General features: G+C 42.0%; 1 protein-coding gene across 1 annotated transcript in view; it reads right to left on the reverse strand.

Annotated features, from left to right (window-relative positions):
• Positions 1-17166, reverse strand: part of KCNH1 (potassium voltage-gated channel subfamily H member 1) — a 284996-nt gene that overhangs the window by 130806 nt on the left and 137024 nt on the right. The window contains exon 10 of the mRNA XM_063125565.1: positions 7844-8040. Within this exon, the coding sequence (XP_062981635.1) occupies positions 7844-8040 (197 nt within the window). The remainder of the gene's footprint in view (positions 1-7843; positions 8041-17166) is intronic.

Genomic DNA, 17166 nt, shown 5'->3' on the forward strand with positions numbered 1-17166 from the left:
TTTTTGTAACATTAATTAATTTTGAATTTATTTATTTATTTCTGAGACTTTATTTATATTGTGATACCGCTAAATATTATAAAGTCCCAAAGCAGTTTGCACATAAATATTAAAACCACAGTTAAAATACAATATTAAGAACACTGCATTTAAAAACCAGTCCAATTACAATAACACTTCCCCAAATACTTTGAGATCACTAAAAGAAAGCTGCAATGGAAATATGGAACTAGTTTTCTAATTTTATTTTTATTTACTGTATTTATATTGACCATCTAAAATAGGGTGACCATACGAAAAGGAGGACAGGGCTCCTGTATCTTTAACAGTTGCATAGAAAAGGAAATTTCAGCAGATGTCATTTGTATATATGGAGAACCTGGTGAAATTTCCTCTTCATCACAACAGTTAAAGCTGCAGGAGTTATACTAGCGTGACCAGATTTAAAAGAAGGCAGGGCACCTGCAGCTTTAACTGTTATGAGGAAGAGGAAATTTCACCAGTTTCCCCATATACAAATGACACCTGCTGAAATTTCCTTTTCAATACAAAGATATAGGAGCCCTGTCCTCCTTTTCATATGGCCACCCTATCTAAAACATAGTTCACTGAATGGCTCACATTTAAGAAAAGTCTGATGAGAGGATAATCCAGGATCACCTCAAAAATTACATTTTTAATTCCTAGGAGTGCTCTGGAAGTTATGAAATTGGAAGGGCTAGACCTGTGACTGCTTGTGAATGAAACATGGATAGACAGAACCATAGACTGTTTCCAGGAATGAAAAGCTAGGAAATGTTCTCATGTGTAAGGGTGAAGACAAATGATTCATTGTAAGAGGGTAGCAGAAGTATCGAGGGTTGATGTCTAACCCCCCTCCCCCCAGCAACTCTGGTTCTGCAGGTTTTCAGCATGCGGGGGGGGGGGGAGGTTCAATGAAAAAAATATACCTGTGGAAAGTACCTATTGGCTAGGAACAGTAACTTCAAAAGCCTGACCTTGAACAGCCAAACCCCAGAGCAGATTTTCAACTTAAGGTACAGATCCACAGATGAATACAGAGTTACAGAAAACTGCAAAGCAAAAAAACAAAAACAAAATTAAAAAGCCCAACAGCTGACTTGATTCATCAGGGGAGGGACATGATTGTTGGCTATTTCAGTTTTCCATTTCCTGCTGTGACACCTGGTGTTAGCGACTAGGATTTCACTTTAAACAATACATCTATCTTCTCCTAAAGTCTATATTCTAGCCCTTCCACCTGCCAACCCGCCACACAAAACGGAACGCCTGAAATCATGAGAAATTGAAATGTTTGTTACACAGACTGGAATACTACTTCCTACAGGTTAAGGAAATAAGAACTTTTGTCAAAACAAATCAGGGTTGTTGTTTTTCGAGACTTCCCATCTGGCACCCTTTATCCATATTCTTAATACAAAGTTTGCATATTCTGTAGTCCGCAGAAAAGCACACTGGGTGACTCAAGCTAACTGATTCTAATTTGCAATCAACTTCTTGCAAGTAAGTAGATAAATAAATAAATAAATAAAAACACAGCTCACTTACTTAACGCCAATCAAATCTAACCATTCCCACCATCAATCAGCATCAGTTTATCACTGACTGCAATCCAATTAAAATATCATTATCTCAATAATCAGATGGAAATTGCTATTACAGAATGTGCTTTCTGTAATAAATGTTTCATAGAAGAACATGAAGGCAGGGAACAAAGTTCCTTTGCTTAAAGATGTCTTCTCAAATCAGTCCACAGATACCCCTTTTAAACATTAAAGGAAGTGATAAAATATACCAATTAAGTTCTCCTCTCCATCACAGATCTATCTCACAGTTTATTCAGCTTCGGTTAACAAATATTTTACGGCATACATATGGAATGCTGGTTTTTCATCATTTTGCCAAGAGACTAGGATCCTCCTAGGTTTAATTATAGTGATAGGGCTACTCGATATTATTAATGCTTGTATTAGATAAATTAGGAGCACAATCCTAGCCATCTGATGGGGAGTTAGAATGGGGTGGGAAGCGCTTAGGGATAGACAGGAAGTTTGTTTCCCTTTGGTTTTCATAAGAATTTACCCCAAATGCTCCATATTCTGGACAAAAAGAGCCTGAGATTTAACAAATTCAAATGTTGGGGAAAATAAAAATTGATAGATTCATCCACTTAGGCCCAGGGCTTTCAGTACTTCGCTCATACAAGTCTGGTTTTGACATGGTGCTTAATTAGGGCTGGCACCTCATCTTTCTGGCAAGCTCCTCGTCTTCAACTGCTGCATGGCAAGCAAGTACAACATGGTCCTCTCCGTGCTGAGAATATCTGTATCAACTGAAATTGGCCAGTGCAGATGGACAAGAAATTTCATGTCAGCTTGTTTTGGATAAATATTTAACCAAAATGTGCAAAGTTCATTTTCAGGAGGGAAGGAACTTGAGATTTTAAAATGTTGAATGTGGGAGAAAGCCCAATAGACAGATTTGTGCATCCCTAAAAGTGCTCCTCTTCCAGTGTGTGTATGTGTGGGGGGAGGGGGGGACACAATTGATGCAGAGGCCCGTTATGCCAGCTGAAAATTCCACGGACAGAGGTCTACCACTTCAAAGAGGGAGTACTAGCAGTGTGTTTGGGTTGGGGTGAGCTTGGATCTGATGGATCTTGGGGGGAAAGAAGGCTAAGGGGAGACATGACAGAGGTGTACAAGATTATGCATGGTATGGAGAGTATGGATAGGAAGACATTTTTCTCCCTCTCTCAAAATACCAAAACCCAGGGTCATCCCATGAAGCTGGTTGGTGGGAGATCCAGGACAAATAAAAGGAAGTACTTCTTCACACAGCGCATAGTTAAATTATGGAACTCACTACCACAGGATGTAGTGATGGCCACCAATTTGGATGGCTTTAAAAGGGGGTTGGATAAATTCCTGGAGGTGAAGGCTATCAATGGCTACTAGCCCTGATGGTTGTGTGCTATCTCCAGTATTCGAGGCAGTAAGCCTGTGTGCACCAATTGCTGGGGAACATGAGTGAGAGGGTGCTGTTGCACCATGTCCTGCTTGTTCATCCCTGGCGAATGGCTGGTTGGCCACTTTGTGGACAGAGTGCTGGACTAGATGGACCCTTGGTCTGATCCAGCAGGGCACTTCTTATGTTCTTATGATGGATACAGCAGCCCCTACATTCCCCTCTAAGGCTCCAAGATATATCCATCAATTATGCCAGTCTGGAGTTGCCATTGTTAATCCCTGCCCAATTGGCTTCAGTAGGTGGGTGGGTGGGGGAATGGAAATTCAAAATTTCACACACCATTGCCCCTACACCACCTGTAGTCTTATAAGATTACTGTAATCAGCAATTATAAAACAGTCAACAATGATAAAAAAGTGTTAAAACCTCAGCTCTAGTTTACTCTGCTTATATCCAGCTTAGTACTCTCTCTTTCAACAGCGCATCATGAAATGATTAACTCTGCTTGCCACGAATTTAATTATTATTTTTTGTTAAACTTGTAAAAAAAAAATTCCACTGGCAGGAGTAAAGGAAATGGTACATTATGCTGTGATGATATCCATTCGTCACAGTCAAAACTTGCAAACAAACAGGTTAATTAATTAGGCCAAGGAATTCCATGCTATATTTGAAGCTATAATAAGGAAATGTTTTGACAAAATAGGTCATGCTCATTGCACGCTGCTTATTATAGTTGCAAAGTTGTACTCTTGTAAAGACTTCTCTGGTTTTTATCAGATGTCATGGTTTTCTACCATCTTTCTTGTCTCTGAAGAAATAGATCCAACATTGTTTTAACAATCTCACCATGAAAAATGGTCTTGTCAGAAATGATGCATAACGAAAGCAAAGCCACACAACTTGAAAGTATATTTGATTTTTCCATTTCTGAGATTATTAGCAGAAAACAACAATATCCGTTTTGCATAATCTTGAATCTACACTCATGTACTTAGATGTGTGGACATCCAAATCCTAAGGTGAGCACAAACATTGCCAATGAGGTATCCCCATTCAAGCATTCACCTTTGACATATCAGGGGCTGTCTTCATGGTGCCAGGTTGGCATCCCATCTCTCCAAAAGCCTGCAATTTCCCTCTTCCAGGATGGCGCAGGTAGTTCCGATGCCAAGAAGGGAGTGAGGGGTTTCCGGTGGTCATCTGGGTACTGGAGCCTCCTCCCCGCCCTCTTCCTGGTGGAAGGTGACCAATAACCAGTTGCCTTCCACAAGGGACCACCGTCAGATTTGCCCCGGAGCAACAGAGTAACGTCATTCCAATTGAAAAAGCTGAGGTAAGTCCCCGACTTTTTCAATCTGCAGCTTTGCAGGAAAGCCCCATGGTGGCTACAAAGCTGCACCTGCATCACATGACTGACATGGCACAGATCTGCAGTCACCACAGGGCTTTCCAGTACTGGGAAAAAGGCGGGATATAAATAAAATTATTATTATTATTATTATTATTATTATTATTATTATTATTATTATTATTATTATTATTCCCCACATATAGACAACCCCCAGTTGTTGTGATGCTCACTAGGATTGTGCTAAATATTCACCTGTTTCAAATTCTGAGTCAAAAGTAATGATTTTCAGGGTTGGGGTCGAACGCAAATTATTTCCCCAAAACCTTAAATTGTAAGAACGTGGACCCTTTTCGGTCCTGCTAACTGCTATGGTTTTCTCTTCCCTGCTGCTGCTGCTTCAGTGGCTTTATTTCTTCTAATTACTGTGTCAATGTCTTTCTCAATTAGCAACCTGGGCAATCCCAGACAATCAGGGAAATGATATAGTGAACAGCCTGTGATCTTTACACTATGTAGTTATTCAAATACGTCTGTGACAATGATATCATGAAGGCAAAACTAATCCAGTTGAGAATGAGGCCAACGCTGCCTGGATCAGTCACATGGGGGATCCCAACCAATTGGGAATCACATCGTAAACAGGGTGATATCACAGTGCTATATAGCCAATCAGATTTGGCTACAAGTTGTCACTGAGTGAAAGTGAAACCATTCCAGGATCCATTCTGATTAGGTGAAGCCTTTTGCTCTTTTTTGATAGAATCACCCCACACCACCCCCAAATCACAGCAACAGGGGCAATTTTTTAATGCTTCTGAAAATGTCTGTTAAAAGAACTCCTACTTATGCCTGTTTTTAAATGGAATGTTGTGCAAAAATGATCAAATTCATGCTTTATCTTGATGAGAGAGGGAGATGAATTTTGTATTCAGATATTTACATCCCAGCACAAAAAAGCAATCCACCATGAAACATTCTAGAGCCCCCCGACATTTCCTACCTTTAAGCGATACTCTGTCTTTTCTCCCCATGCAAATGGAGAAATCATATGGACACAGATGGATTGCCTCGGAATAAAAACCACTGAAGTTCTTTTATTTACACATTCAAAGAGTGAGTCAGCAGCTGAAGTTAAGAATCAAAACAGCCCCCAAAAGATCAGAGGCTCTAGGCATTGTCACTTGTCATGCTAGGACAAATGACCATGTCAACAAATTGTTATCCCTACTGCACGGAGTTTAGAGTTCCGTAGATATATGTAATGGCCTGTGAATAACCCAAGAATGTTAGCAAGATTTATGATGGGGGGAAACCCTTCTGTAATTACTTCTTTATGTACAGTACAGAGCAGAAGCTGATCCTCATTTTCATACCAGGAAGTTTCTGTTATTAATGTGGTCATACTATTGGTCACATAGTAACTAGAATGATGCATGAAACTGAATCTCTTAGGCGATTGACAAGCTACTGATAAAGAAAAGAAGGCTTTGGCCATCAGAGATATCTGGAACTTAGACCGCTGCCAACACCTCCTACCTGTTAAGGGAGGCTAGCAGGAAACCAAATTGTATTTGCCTTCAGGTATACAAATATGTCCACTAATTGCCCACACAACCCTAATGGCTAGTCATATCATAGAACAGACACTTTCCTGGCTGCAGAGAATGGCTCAGATGAAGTCAATGCAGGGGAAAGAACAGGCAAACAGTGCTATTCTGTTCTTAAGAATGGGCCCTCTTTTGTCATTTTCTGTGGCATGGAGGGAGAATCTTAGGCCCATGGAACAAATCCATCCTATCTCTGCACCCAATCTGAGCTTCCAAACACCCTCTTAACCTGACACCACCCCTTCCTTCAATCACCAATTCTTGCATGGTTTCCTGGCTATTGCATGGTTTTTCCCACATTCTAAATTGTTGAGACGCATCTCCTAAAGCTTAGTTGCTGGCTGTTAGGGATGTACGGATTGCGTAAAATCCATTCCGTCTTGAGTTTTGTGAATTGTGCAGTGTCATCCGTTCCAGTGTTTGTTCACAGACAGATTCTGGGGGGTTTCCATTATGCGGAAATTACGCAAATGATTCCATAAGAAAGTTCGTAGCAATTTACATAATTTATGTTAGTACATAACATTTAGCGTATTGTCCCCCATTCTATTCAACTTTCCCCCTGCATATATTTTCCAGGTCTCAGCAGAAAATGTGCATATTTTCCTGTGAATGAATTTATATAAATTTCAAAAAAGTAAAAAACGAAATCCAGAAGTCCACGGTCTCCACGCGGATAGGGAGGCCATTCCACAGCAGATTCCGCTGGTTGAATTCCTAGAAACCCAATCCCATTTTTGTCCACTTTGAATTTCTCCAGCAGCCCTACTGTCAGTAAAAGCTTTAAGCTATACTCTGCTTAGTATTTTTTGTTCTTTAGCCTTTGGCCCATCCACCACTAGAACATGGCCCTGGAGAGTTTCTTTGAAATTCAGCTCTTAGGCTGAAAGTTGCTCAACATCCCTACTCTATGGCATACCTAAGAATGTGTCCACATTATGTCCCCAATCGTAGTTTTCACAATATGCTTTACTTTCATGTTATAAACTAATAAGAAACCAACACTTTACTCTAGAAAACATTTTTATGTTAGCACACACTTACACCAAAGAAACCTCTTATTGCAATTCTTTAACTACACTCTCTGTAGTGCTGTGCTACTTGTTTGTGTTTCTCATACACAGACATTTCCTCCTTCTGTAACTGTGGTCTATTCTTGGTGTTCCATTGATTTTGGGGGTAAGACAGAATACACCAAATATATGCACAGACATCTGTCCTCGCAACTTTTCTGAGCCATGTACAAAAATCAGTTTCAGAAGAGGGTGCACGGAACCTTGAGACATATTTGTTCAATAGCGAAATGGATGGGGCTGTGAGACAGCGGGTGAATTACAGATTTTACTGATTTAATTCCCACATGCTAGGAAAACCTGGGAAGTATGGTTCTATGAAGGGAGTGAAGGGAATTCCATCCTGGGAATTGTAGTTTGGTGAGCAGGCTGAGAATTCTCCATTCAATATCTCCTAGCAAAACTACCATTTCCAGGGTTCCCTAGGAACCATTGACATATCTACATATATCAGTTTTATTTTTTTAGATTTCTTCAATTTATTTATTTTTTTAAAAAAACTTTATACCATCATTTGTCAAAGTTGAGTCTTTATACCGGTTCAACCTGGGAATTCTTGTAATTTTACAAGAATATTGAGAATTCCCTGATGAACTTGAATAAAATAAATATAGCCTTGCAGTGCGGATTCTATGCCAGTGGGTGAGCTGTCCACTGGTGTTGATCGTTGCACATCCATATGATCAGATTAACATTTCCAAAGTGGATGTCCCAGAAGGTTGGTGCTGAATAATATACTCAGGAACAAATCATATGGAAGATAGCTAACAGAGGCCCACCTTTACATATATTCCTTGTTTAAGCACACAGAATCTTACCCTTTTCCGCAAGTTGTAGGTCAAGATGAGGTTCCTGGAGAAAGAATGTGAGAAGGCGGTGTAGAACTCCAGTACTTTCTGTAAGGCATCCCTTTTAATCACATGAAGGTCACAGTAAGTCAAAGCCCTTACGTTAGCACAAGACTGGGCAAGAGTAGTCTCTTTCCAGAAGACATCACCAAAAACATCTCCTTTGCCTGCAGGAAATAATAGTAATAAAATCTGTAATCAAACCATCGCCCCAAGAGTCAAAGAGCAACAGCAAAATATTTCCAAGAAAGATCTGTTTCATTAGAAATACATGTCTTATTTTCATGCCACATTTTGATCAGCATCCTTTGGTTGCAGTCCAGGGCCCGGATCCAAACATCCTTTTATGCAACAATAAGCCACAGGCAAAATGCGGCCAAGGTCTGTCTTCCCCAGACAGCACTTTCAGGCCTGGTCTAAACATGAAGTCAAGTATGTACGAAAAACTTCTCCCATCTGGCATTCCACGTGGCCAGACTGGCATTTAAACCAGACGCTCAGTTGTTACAGCTGCAGCATTAGCAATGCCAGTGTTGCACTTGGTGGAGAAGGGACAAAGCCATCCTGCTAAGGGAAGTTCAGTCACCTAGGCCTTGTTCAAGGGGTAAGAGTTTGAGCCTGCTTATCTTGCTGGGCATGTATGTCCTTTATTTGGCATACAACTTTAATGTTACACATTATTTGGAGGGAGGAATTATTTGGAAGGAGGGATTCTGGATGTCTCATAGAGTTCATAACTCTTCATGTATGCAGAGCTTTGTATGCCCTGGACAAGCAGGCAATCTCACGGCAGTTAGTAAATGCACCATTTATTCAAGCTGGAACTGGTTATGCTACAGAGCTGCGTTAATCGATTAATGTCAATCCGTGTTCACGATCAGCATTGGGTTGAGAGTTCTGCAGCTTGCAAAATATTTGGTGATGGGAGCAATCTTGTGGCCCCTAGACAGAGTTTGGGGGCCCATGGGTTATTTTGGATTCCAGGGATCCAAGCTTCTCCCCCACTCGCAGCCAGTATGGAGAGAACCATGCCGGCTGCCACCCCGGAGAAGAGAGGAGGGAAAGGGGATGTGCCCACAGGTGGAGGAGGGAGGAGACTGGGGAGGTGGGCTTACAATGTATCCTTGGGCCTCCACTTCAATGGACCCCAGGCAGATGGGCGAAAAAGCCTGTCTAGTCAAAATACAGAGTGGGAGAAGTGGACCCTTTTGCTGCTGCTCCCACTCTGCATTGGATGGCTGTAAGCCTCCAAGTTCAGAGTCCAACAGCCATCCTGATAGGATGGCATCAATTATTATTATTGTTATTATTATTGTTATTATTTCTTACCCCCCCCTCTCCCTTTGGATCGAGGCAGGGAACAACATTAAATACGACAATACAATACATAAAACTGGTTAAAAGAGCATATAAAACCAATACAACATTAAAATAACAATCACACCATCTTAAAATACTTAGGTTTAGAATTCATCTGGGTAGGCCCTGCTGGAAGAGATTAGTCTAGGATGACCGTCAGGATTTCCCCGGATTTGTCCTGGTTTTTGTTCTTTCCATGGTGTCAGGGGGGATTTTCTATAATTTTCAATAATGTCCTGGAATGACACACCTTCCCCTTTAAGGCTGCCATTAGCATGGCAGGAGGGAATGACATGCTTTCTTGAGGCACATCATTCCCCCACCCCGAGCTCCAATTGAGGTCTTAAAGGGGAAAGTGGGTCATTCGTGGACATTATAGAAAAGGCCCCAATTGGAGTGGATGGTGGTGGTGCAGAATGAAATCCTTTCCCCTCCTCCACTCCAATCGGGTTCTTTAAGGTGGCGGGGGAATAACGTACTTTCTGCAGGACTCAGAAAGCTGCTTCCCCACACACACACTAGGTGTCCTCTTTTTTGGTTTCCCAAATATGGTCACCCTAGATTAGTCTTTATGGCTGCCTTAGGTTCAGAGAGAGTATTAAGTTGACAAATCTCTCCCGGCAGTACTAGTAATTGTGATTAATTCATTCCATTTAAAATGTTTATTTGCTTCCAATAAGTGACATAATCAATGTATTTGAGATCAGTGCATTTAAGATCAATGTGAGTAATAAGAGAGGCAATGTGGTGTAGTGGTTGGAATGCTGGACTTGGGAGATTTGATTCTAGTCCCCACTTGGCCTTGAAACTCACTGGGTGAATTTGGGCCAGTAACAGACTTCCAGCATAACCTACTTCACAGGGTTGTTGTGACTATATAAGCCACCTTGAGCTCCTTGCAACATGGGGGAAAGGTGGCATATAAACGTAATAATAAGCAAAATAAATTAAATCTAAGAGTATATATAAGAATATTTTTCCTGTATTGTTCGCTCAAGAAAACTTGCCTTTGCTAAACTTTTTCAAAATACCACGTGCCAAGACACTAATATTTAATTTGCTAATTAAGTAGTGACAGTAATTTGTGCAAAGTAGGACAATTAATTAGAAAACAGCATTTTGATTGCCAGCCTATTGTTAGAACTTCAAAAATAATATCTAACTACCTAATAGCATTCAATCGCTTTTGTGCCTTTCATTTTACTGGGCTTCACATCTTAATTGGCAGAATGGATTAAAGTCTTCCTGAGAATTTGATCTCCCACCCATTTTCTTTATGTGTAATTTCATCTGAATTCAAGAGGTGCAGCTAATCTCCACCACCATGAGATCACAATTGTCCTTTCAGACAATTCTGTGTGTGGTTTTCAAAGGGCATTTTCTTATTTCATTCAAATCTAACTAACCAATTTCCCTTCCACTTTCATGTGACTAGACATTGGACAGTATCTAACATTGCCAATATGTTAATGGGACCCACCACTCGCGCAATGGGAAGGATCTTGAAGCAAAAGAAATTGGGCCAAAACACTCATTTGTGGAATGGGACAAGAGGTCAGCACAGATTCCTGAAGAGACCTCTGCTGGCCTCCCCATTCCGAAATGTGCGTTTCCATTGTTTCCAGGGTTGCTTTATGAAATACTCTCTTCCTGTTGCACTAGCTGTGGTCCCACTAGCAGTATTAGTTACTGCCAATTGTATGGCATCTTAATAAAAAGAGTGGAGTGGCAGCATTGGACACTGCCAATTGTACGGCATCTCAATAAAAAGAGTGGAGTGGCAGCATTGGACACCGCCAATTGTATGGCATCTTAATAATAAGAGTGGAGTGGCAGCATTGGACACTGCCAATTGTATGGCATCTTAATAAAAATAGTGGAGTGGCAGCATTGGACACCGCCAATTGTACGGCATCTTAATAAAAAGAGTGGAGTGGCAGTATTGGATACTGCCGATCGTATGCATCTTAATAAAAAGTTCTGATAAACATGAATATTTTGTCCACCAAATCTGAAAAAGCAACTCTCTTCTCAAATGATCATTTTCTAGAAGGATACAACAAGATAGGAATCTATAGTACTAAATGACCAGTTGATCTAACATACAGTAAATAAGTTTCAAAAACTTTCTCTCATGTCATATAAGAGACTATACCAGGGCAAGGCAACCTGGTTTCCGCCAGATATTTTGGCCTACAACTCCCATAATTCTTTATTGTTGACCATGCTCAATGAATCTGATGGGAGTTGTAGTCCAAACATCTAGAGGGCACCAGATGCCACTGGACTACACTACGTTAGCCAAAACAATAACTCCGCATCCCATCAATGCAACATATACGTTATGATGGGACAAGGGAGAGGGCTTTCTCTGTGGTGGCACCCCGACTGTGAAATGCCCTCCCCTTGGAGGCCCAATTGGCGCCAACATTGATTTCATTTCGACGCCAAGTAAAAACATGGCTTTTTAACAAAGTCTTTGATGGTTAAACTCACTGGCACATTGCTTTAACTGTTTTAACTGTATCTATTGCTTTTAAATTCTATATTGTTTTAACTTGGATCATGGTTTAATTTGTTTTTAACTGTGTATATTTATTGTTTTATACTGTATGTTTTTATCTGTACGCCGCCCTGAGATCTTAGTGATATAGAGCGGGATATAAATATTTTTAATAAATAAATAAATAAACCACAGATAATAACCAAATTGCAAAGTAGGAGTTTCTTTTCTATATCTTTTATTTTCTCAAATCCTTATATCTGACTACCTTTCCCCATTAAATGTTAGCAAAATATCTTTATTTAAAATAACAATGTAGTTGAATCACCTTTATTTAGTGCATCATCACCTCTATTTGTAAACTTGGTGATTGGCCTGGTTAAGGGTCAGGATGCCGTGTAACGGGTTGAATTTGAATTCAGACTGAAATAAAGATGGCCACCAGTGTCCCCAGTTGGTGCAGCTAGATAATTTTAAACCCTGGACTTAAAGGTCTTCTGAGGGGGGCACTTTAGAGGGCCATGTGTATTACTTCAGTTGTGAAACACACAATTAAAATTTCTCTCCGCCCATCCAACCAGCATTCCATGCTTTAAAACTGCTTCTGGATTCCTAACAGGTTAGAACAACAAAACTGTCTGCCAAGCCTGATTTAAAAAGATATTCTCTGAGCATGTGCAGTTTTGCAATTTAAACTCAAAACTGGTGGATGCTGCTGGCTCCAATGTCAGTGGGGTGGTGAATCCGCTCCAGGTTTCAGTTATAACCAGTCAGAACTTAATTGGTCCTGACCTAAACCGGAGCCAATTCACTGCCCCACTGACATTGCAGCCTCCAGCCTTCATTGCTTAAAACTTAGCACTATAATCACTATAAGAATAAATGGAGTTTGCTCCTGCTGTGCTCATCACCTGCCATTTTGTGGGTGTCATTTGGGGTGCCCCTTAGATGTGGCTCCTGGACTTTGACCCCAGCCCAACCTGTATCACATAGTGTCCCTCTCTATATATTTGTTTGTTGCATTTATATATCCCACCTTTTTTCCTCCAAGGAACCCAAAGCGGCGTACATAATCCTCCTCCTCTCCATTTTTTTCCTCACAACAACAACCCTGTGAGGTAGGCTGGGCTGAGAGTCTGTGACTGACCCAAAGTCACCCAGTGGGTTTCCATGGCCGAATGGGGACTAGAATCCGGATCTCCCGATTCCCAGTCCAACACTTTAGCCACTACACCACACTGGCTCTCAAATATAAGCTGAGAAAGACAGGCATCCATCATTTCTGGAGCTCAGCTTCCCAACTCACTCAGATTTAACCAGGCACGTACAAACTTGAAGTACTCTTGGACTCACTGCTGTGCTTGGAAACCCAGGCACAGTGGTAGCCAAGTCTATTTTTCATGAATTCCGCCCCTTTGTATTTTTGGGGCATGGTTTACATATTCTGGTGCCACATTGTGAAACTATCCCACTGAGATCAGACAATCACCTTTGGCACCCCAATGTAAATGAAGTCCTTTTGAGTAAAGTAATAACCCAAAGCCATTTCTGAGGAACTTTACAAGAACAATCCTGTCTGCATACTTTAAGATTGCAATTAAATAAAATTAAACCAGCAGGATTTTCTCTCCCCGGAGTAAATGGGCCATTTAACATCTTCCTCCTACAGAACGAAAGAGAGACAAAGTTTTCCATAGGAATAACATGATTTTTTAAAAAAAATCTTCAGGGATTATGACTTCGTAAATAATAACTGACTGTGAATGTCTGAGGACAACACAATCTGTGCCTTCCTTCTGTGCAACGAGCTATCTTAATCAGAGTAAATAAATGAAACTTCCCCTCCCTGCTGGAGATAGTAAACAAATTAAAACCGCCAGGTTTGCGTCACAAATGCATGCCTTTCATAACTGCTCACACCCCATCCATAATCATCCCCCTTTTTCATAATGCTTTATGGTTAAGGGAGGCAATTTCTAATGTGGTTCACCAGCTCGTCTCCATAGAACCATGAGCATAGCAAGCAAGAAACACTGAGCTGGTTCCTAAGATAAGTTAATTTTAGGAAGTTCATGGAAGGAACATTTCCCTGCCCCTTCTCCACTCTGCAGCAACCTCCAATCCCACATTGTTCAGGAAGTTGGGACCTTCCTGAACAATGTGGGATGGATTACGGGGGGGGGGGGCTGCTGGGCGAGGGGAAATCCTGAATCAGGCTTGGATCCTAAAATAAAGTTGACTTAGGCAACAAGTCTAGGGGGCCATGGGATGTTTCAGATTCCTGGATCCAAGGTGGGAGACAGTTCTCTGAAGTCAAAGCCAGGAATCCCAGCTCCTTGCCTGCATCCCCTCCCCCTAATAGCGGGCATGGAGAGGACCAGGTGGGCTCCCTCTGTGAGCTTGCAAAAGTGACCCCAGAGAAGAGGGAAAGTGGGAGTGCTGGTGGGTGGGGAGGGGATTGGGGAGGATGGCTTATGCTGTATCCCCAGGCCTCTCCAGCCTCCTTCCCTACCACTCACCAGAGCCCCAACTAGATGTCCTTTAAGAACATTAGAACATAAGAAGAGCCTTTCCGGATCAGACTAAGAATCCATCTAGTCCAACATTCTGTTCACACAGTGGGTGAGGTGGGAGGTCCTGCTTGTTCATCCCTGGCCGGTGGCTGGTTGGCCACTGTGTGAACAGGGTGCTGGACTAGATGGACCCTTGGTCTGATCCAGCATGGCACTTCTTATATTCTTAATCCTGTGTCTGGTATTAATTATGAAAATAAAATGGATATGTTCCCTAATGAGACATCCAACATCACATCTATTTTGGCCCCAGTAGTTCAGCTAAGGTCGCCATTAATTAGAAATGTACTAAATGAATAAATAAATCCTATAAACAATTACCTGGGAGTAAGCCCCATCAAACTCAATTGGACTTACTCTTAAGCTGATATGCATAGGATGGCACTATAAATGGTGCAATCCTATTTGTGTTGTCCCAATATTGCAACTGGTGATCCACCATATCATCATAAGAACATAAAAAGTGCCATGCTGGATCAAATCAAGGGTCCATCTAGTCCAGCACTCTGTTCACACAGTGGCCAACCAGTCATCGGCCAGGGATGAACAAGCAGGACATGGTGCAACAGCACCCTCCCACCCATGTTCCCCAGCAACTGGTGCACACAGGCTTGCTTCCTCGAATACTGGAGATAGCACACAACTAGGGGTGTGCACGGACCCCCCACTCCGCCCCGCGCCGTTCCGCCCATACTCCGCTCCTCTTCGCCGCGGAGCTCCGGCTCCGAATCGGAGCTCCGCAGTGGAGGGGTGTGGCGCCAGGTAAGGCCGGGAGAGGAAGGCGGGGGAGGTTACCGGGCCCTGCCACCGTCGCCGCCCGTGCGGCAACGGCGGCAGAGCCCGGTAAGGGACCAAGGGGGAGGGGGGCCTTACCGGCCTCCGTCCGCGGTCCGTCAGCTTCTTCAATTGAGCCCACGGTTCAACCAGGAAGTCTGGGCTGCAAGATGGACACAGGTAAGGGAGAGGAGGGGGGGTTTTACCGGGCCCTGCCGCTGTCACCGCATGGGCCCCACTTACCTTTCCGGTGGAGCTCTGGATCGAGGCGAAGGATCCGCCTTCAATTCGATCCTCTTCGCCATGCTCCGCCGGCCCCCCAATCCTCTTCGCCTCCGCCTTAAGGGCAGGCGAAGCCCCCCGCTCTGCTTCTAATTCGCCGGTCCAATTAGAAGCGGAGCACATCCCTACACACAACCATCAGGGCTAGTAGCCATTGATAGCCTTCGCCTGCAGGAATTTATCCAACCCCCTTTTAAAGCCATCCAAATTGATGGCCATCTCTAGATCTTGTGGTAGTGAGAGTGGCCAGGTGTTCTACTTTACAGAGGACAGTCCTCTGTTTTGGAGAGGTGACAGAAGACAGTCCTCTATCTGAAGGTGTCCTCTGTTTGATGGGTTGTCCAGTCCAAGTCTGTTTTGAAGTCAAAGAACCATAAAAAGGGACAGCAAGAGCCTTACAGTAGCTCATAAACAGTTAGTACCTGGACAGCTGATTGAGCAGGGACATAGGTCACCTAATCAGTCTTCTCATCTCAACTATGGTAAGATGTCTTGTAATGACTATTTCTAAACCTGCAGTTATAGTTACACATTTATATATGTAAGTGTTATCAAAATCTCCTTGTCCTCTTTTTTAGTGATACATTTCCTCTTTTTTTGGCAATACATAATTGGTCCCCTAACGGCTATATTGCATTTGCTCTTTGGTATACTCTTAGTCCTCTCCTAGTTGTCATGTTTGCTGGTCAATACATTATTATGGTCCAAACGAAAGCAGAGGTATCCACAGGATGGCTATATGAAAAGACAATGGCAGCAGCACCACATTTGGGGGGAAGGGAAACACACCAGCATGATGGAGGTATCCAAATTGTGGCTTCATATAAGGTCCACAGGCCCTTCAGTCTGCCCTGATTATTTATACATGCTTTTCAGAGGGTGGCTAAAAAAAACCCAGTACCAACTCAGAATGCAAACAGTGTTTTACATGCCCAAGGCCCAGTATTGGGGGGAAAGCAGGATACAAATAAATAAATAAATCACACAGATACAAGCAGCTTCAGAAAATGCAAGGCAGCTGCCCTCCCAAAAATTTAAGAAAGGAAAAAAGTGGAGGGGGCGGTGTCTTGCTATAATCTGTTCTGTATCCTGACTGTACATTTTCTTTTTAAGTGATAGCTACATTTGTCCTAAAAGATTAAGATTGCTGGCCTGCTGTAAGGCTAGCGGGAGGATCACAGGCCAGATTAAATCTCTGCGAGAATTTACCTTATCATCAAAACAGTCTGGCAGAATCAAGGGATGAGTATCATCTCCTCAAGGATGAATCAGCCTTGTGTCTTATCTACATCTACCGGATTATCACAGTATTTTCCTTCTTGTTTTGCTTTCAGGGCATTGAAGTGCACACTCTTTTGTGCGTTTAGTGCCCTCACTGTGAGGCTGCCCGTTTGGACTAAAAATAAAACAGATCTGCATTTTTAAATGATTTAGACGGTGGTTGCAAGACTATATTTTAATGTTCGTTAATGTATCTCTGCTAATAAGGATGTCTGGAAATACTGTGTTGTACAACTACATTTGGGGTTTTAAAAATTACTGCAAATATATCTGACTCAGACAGAAAACAGCTGAAAAAATTGGTCTTTTACTTTCAATGAATATCTACATATTAGCACTTGCAGTGGAAAATTTCCCCTGCAGATACAAATAATCAATACACAAAATCACACAAACAAAAGGGGGGGAAGAGACCAACCCAACTTGCATATATTTTTCATTCTATATCTTCAGAACAGAAATTTCTCTTATGATTTTTAAAAAAAGAAATAAAACACATGAATGGCTGTAAAAATGATGTC

Source organism: Elgaria multicarinata, chromosome 4 (genome assembly GCF_023053635.1).
Source record: "Elgaria multicarinata webbii isolate HBS135686 ecotype San Diego chromosome 4, rElgMul1.1.pri, whole genome shotgun sequence".
NCBI lineage: Eukaryota > Metazoa > Chordata > Lepidosauria > Squamata > Anguidae > Elgaria > Elgaria multicarinata.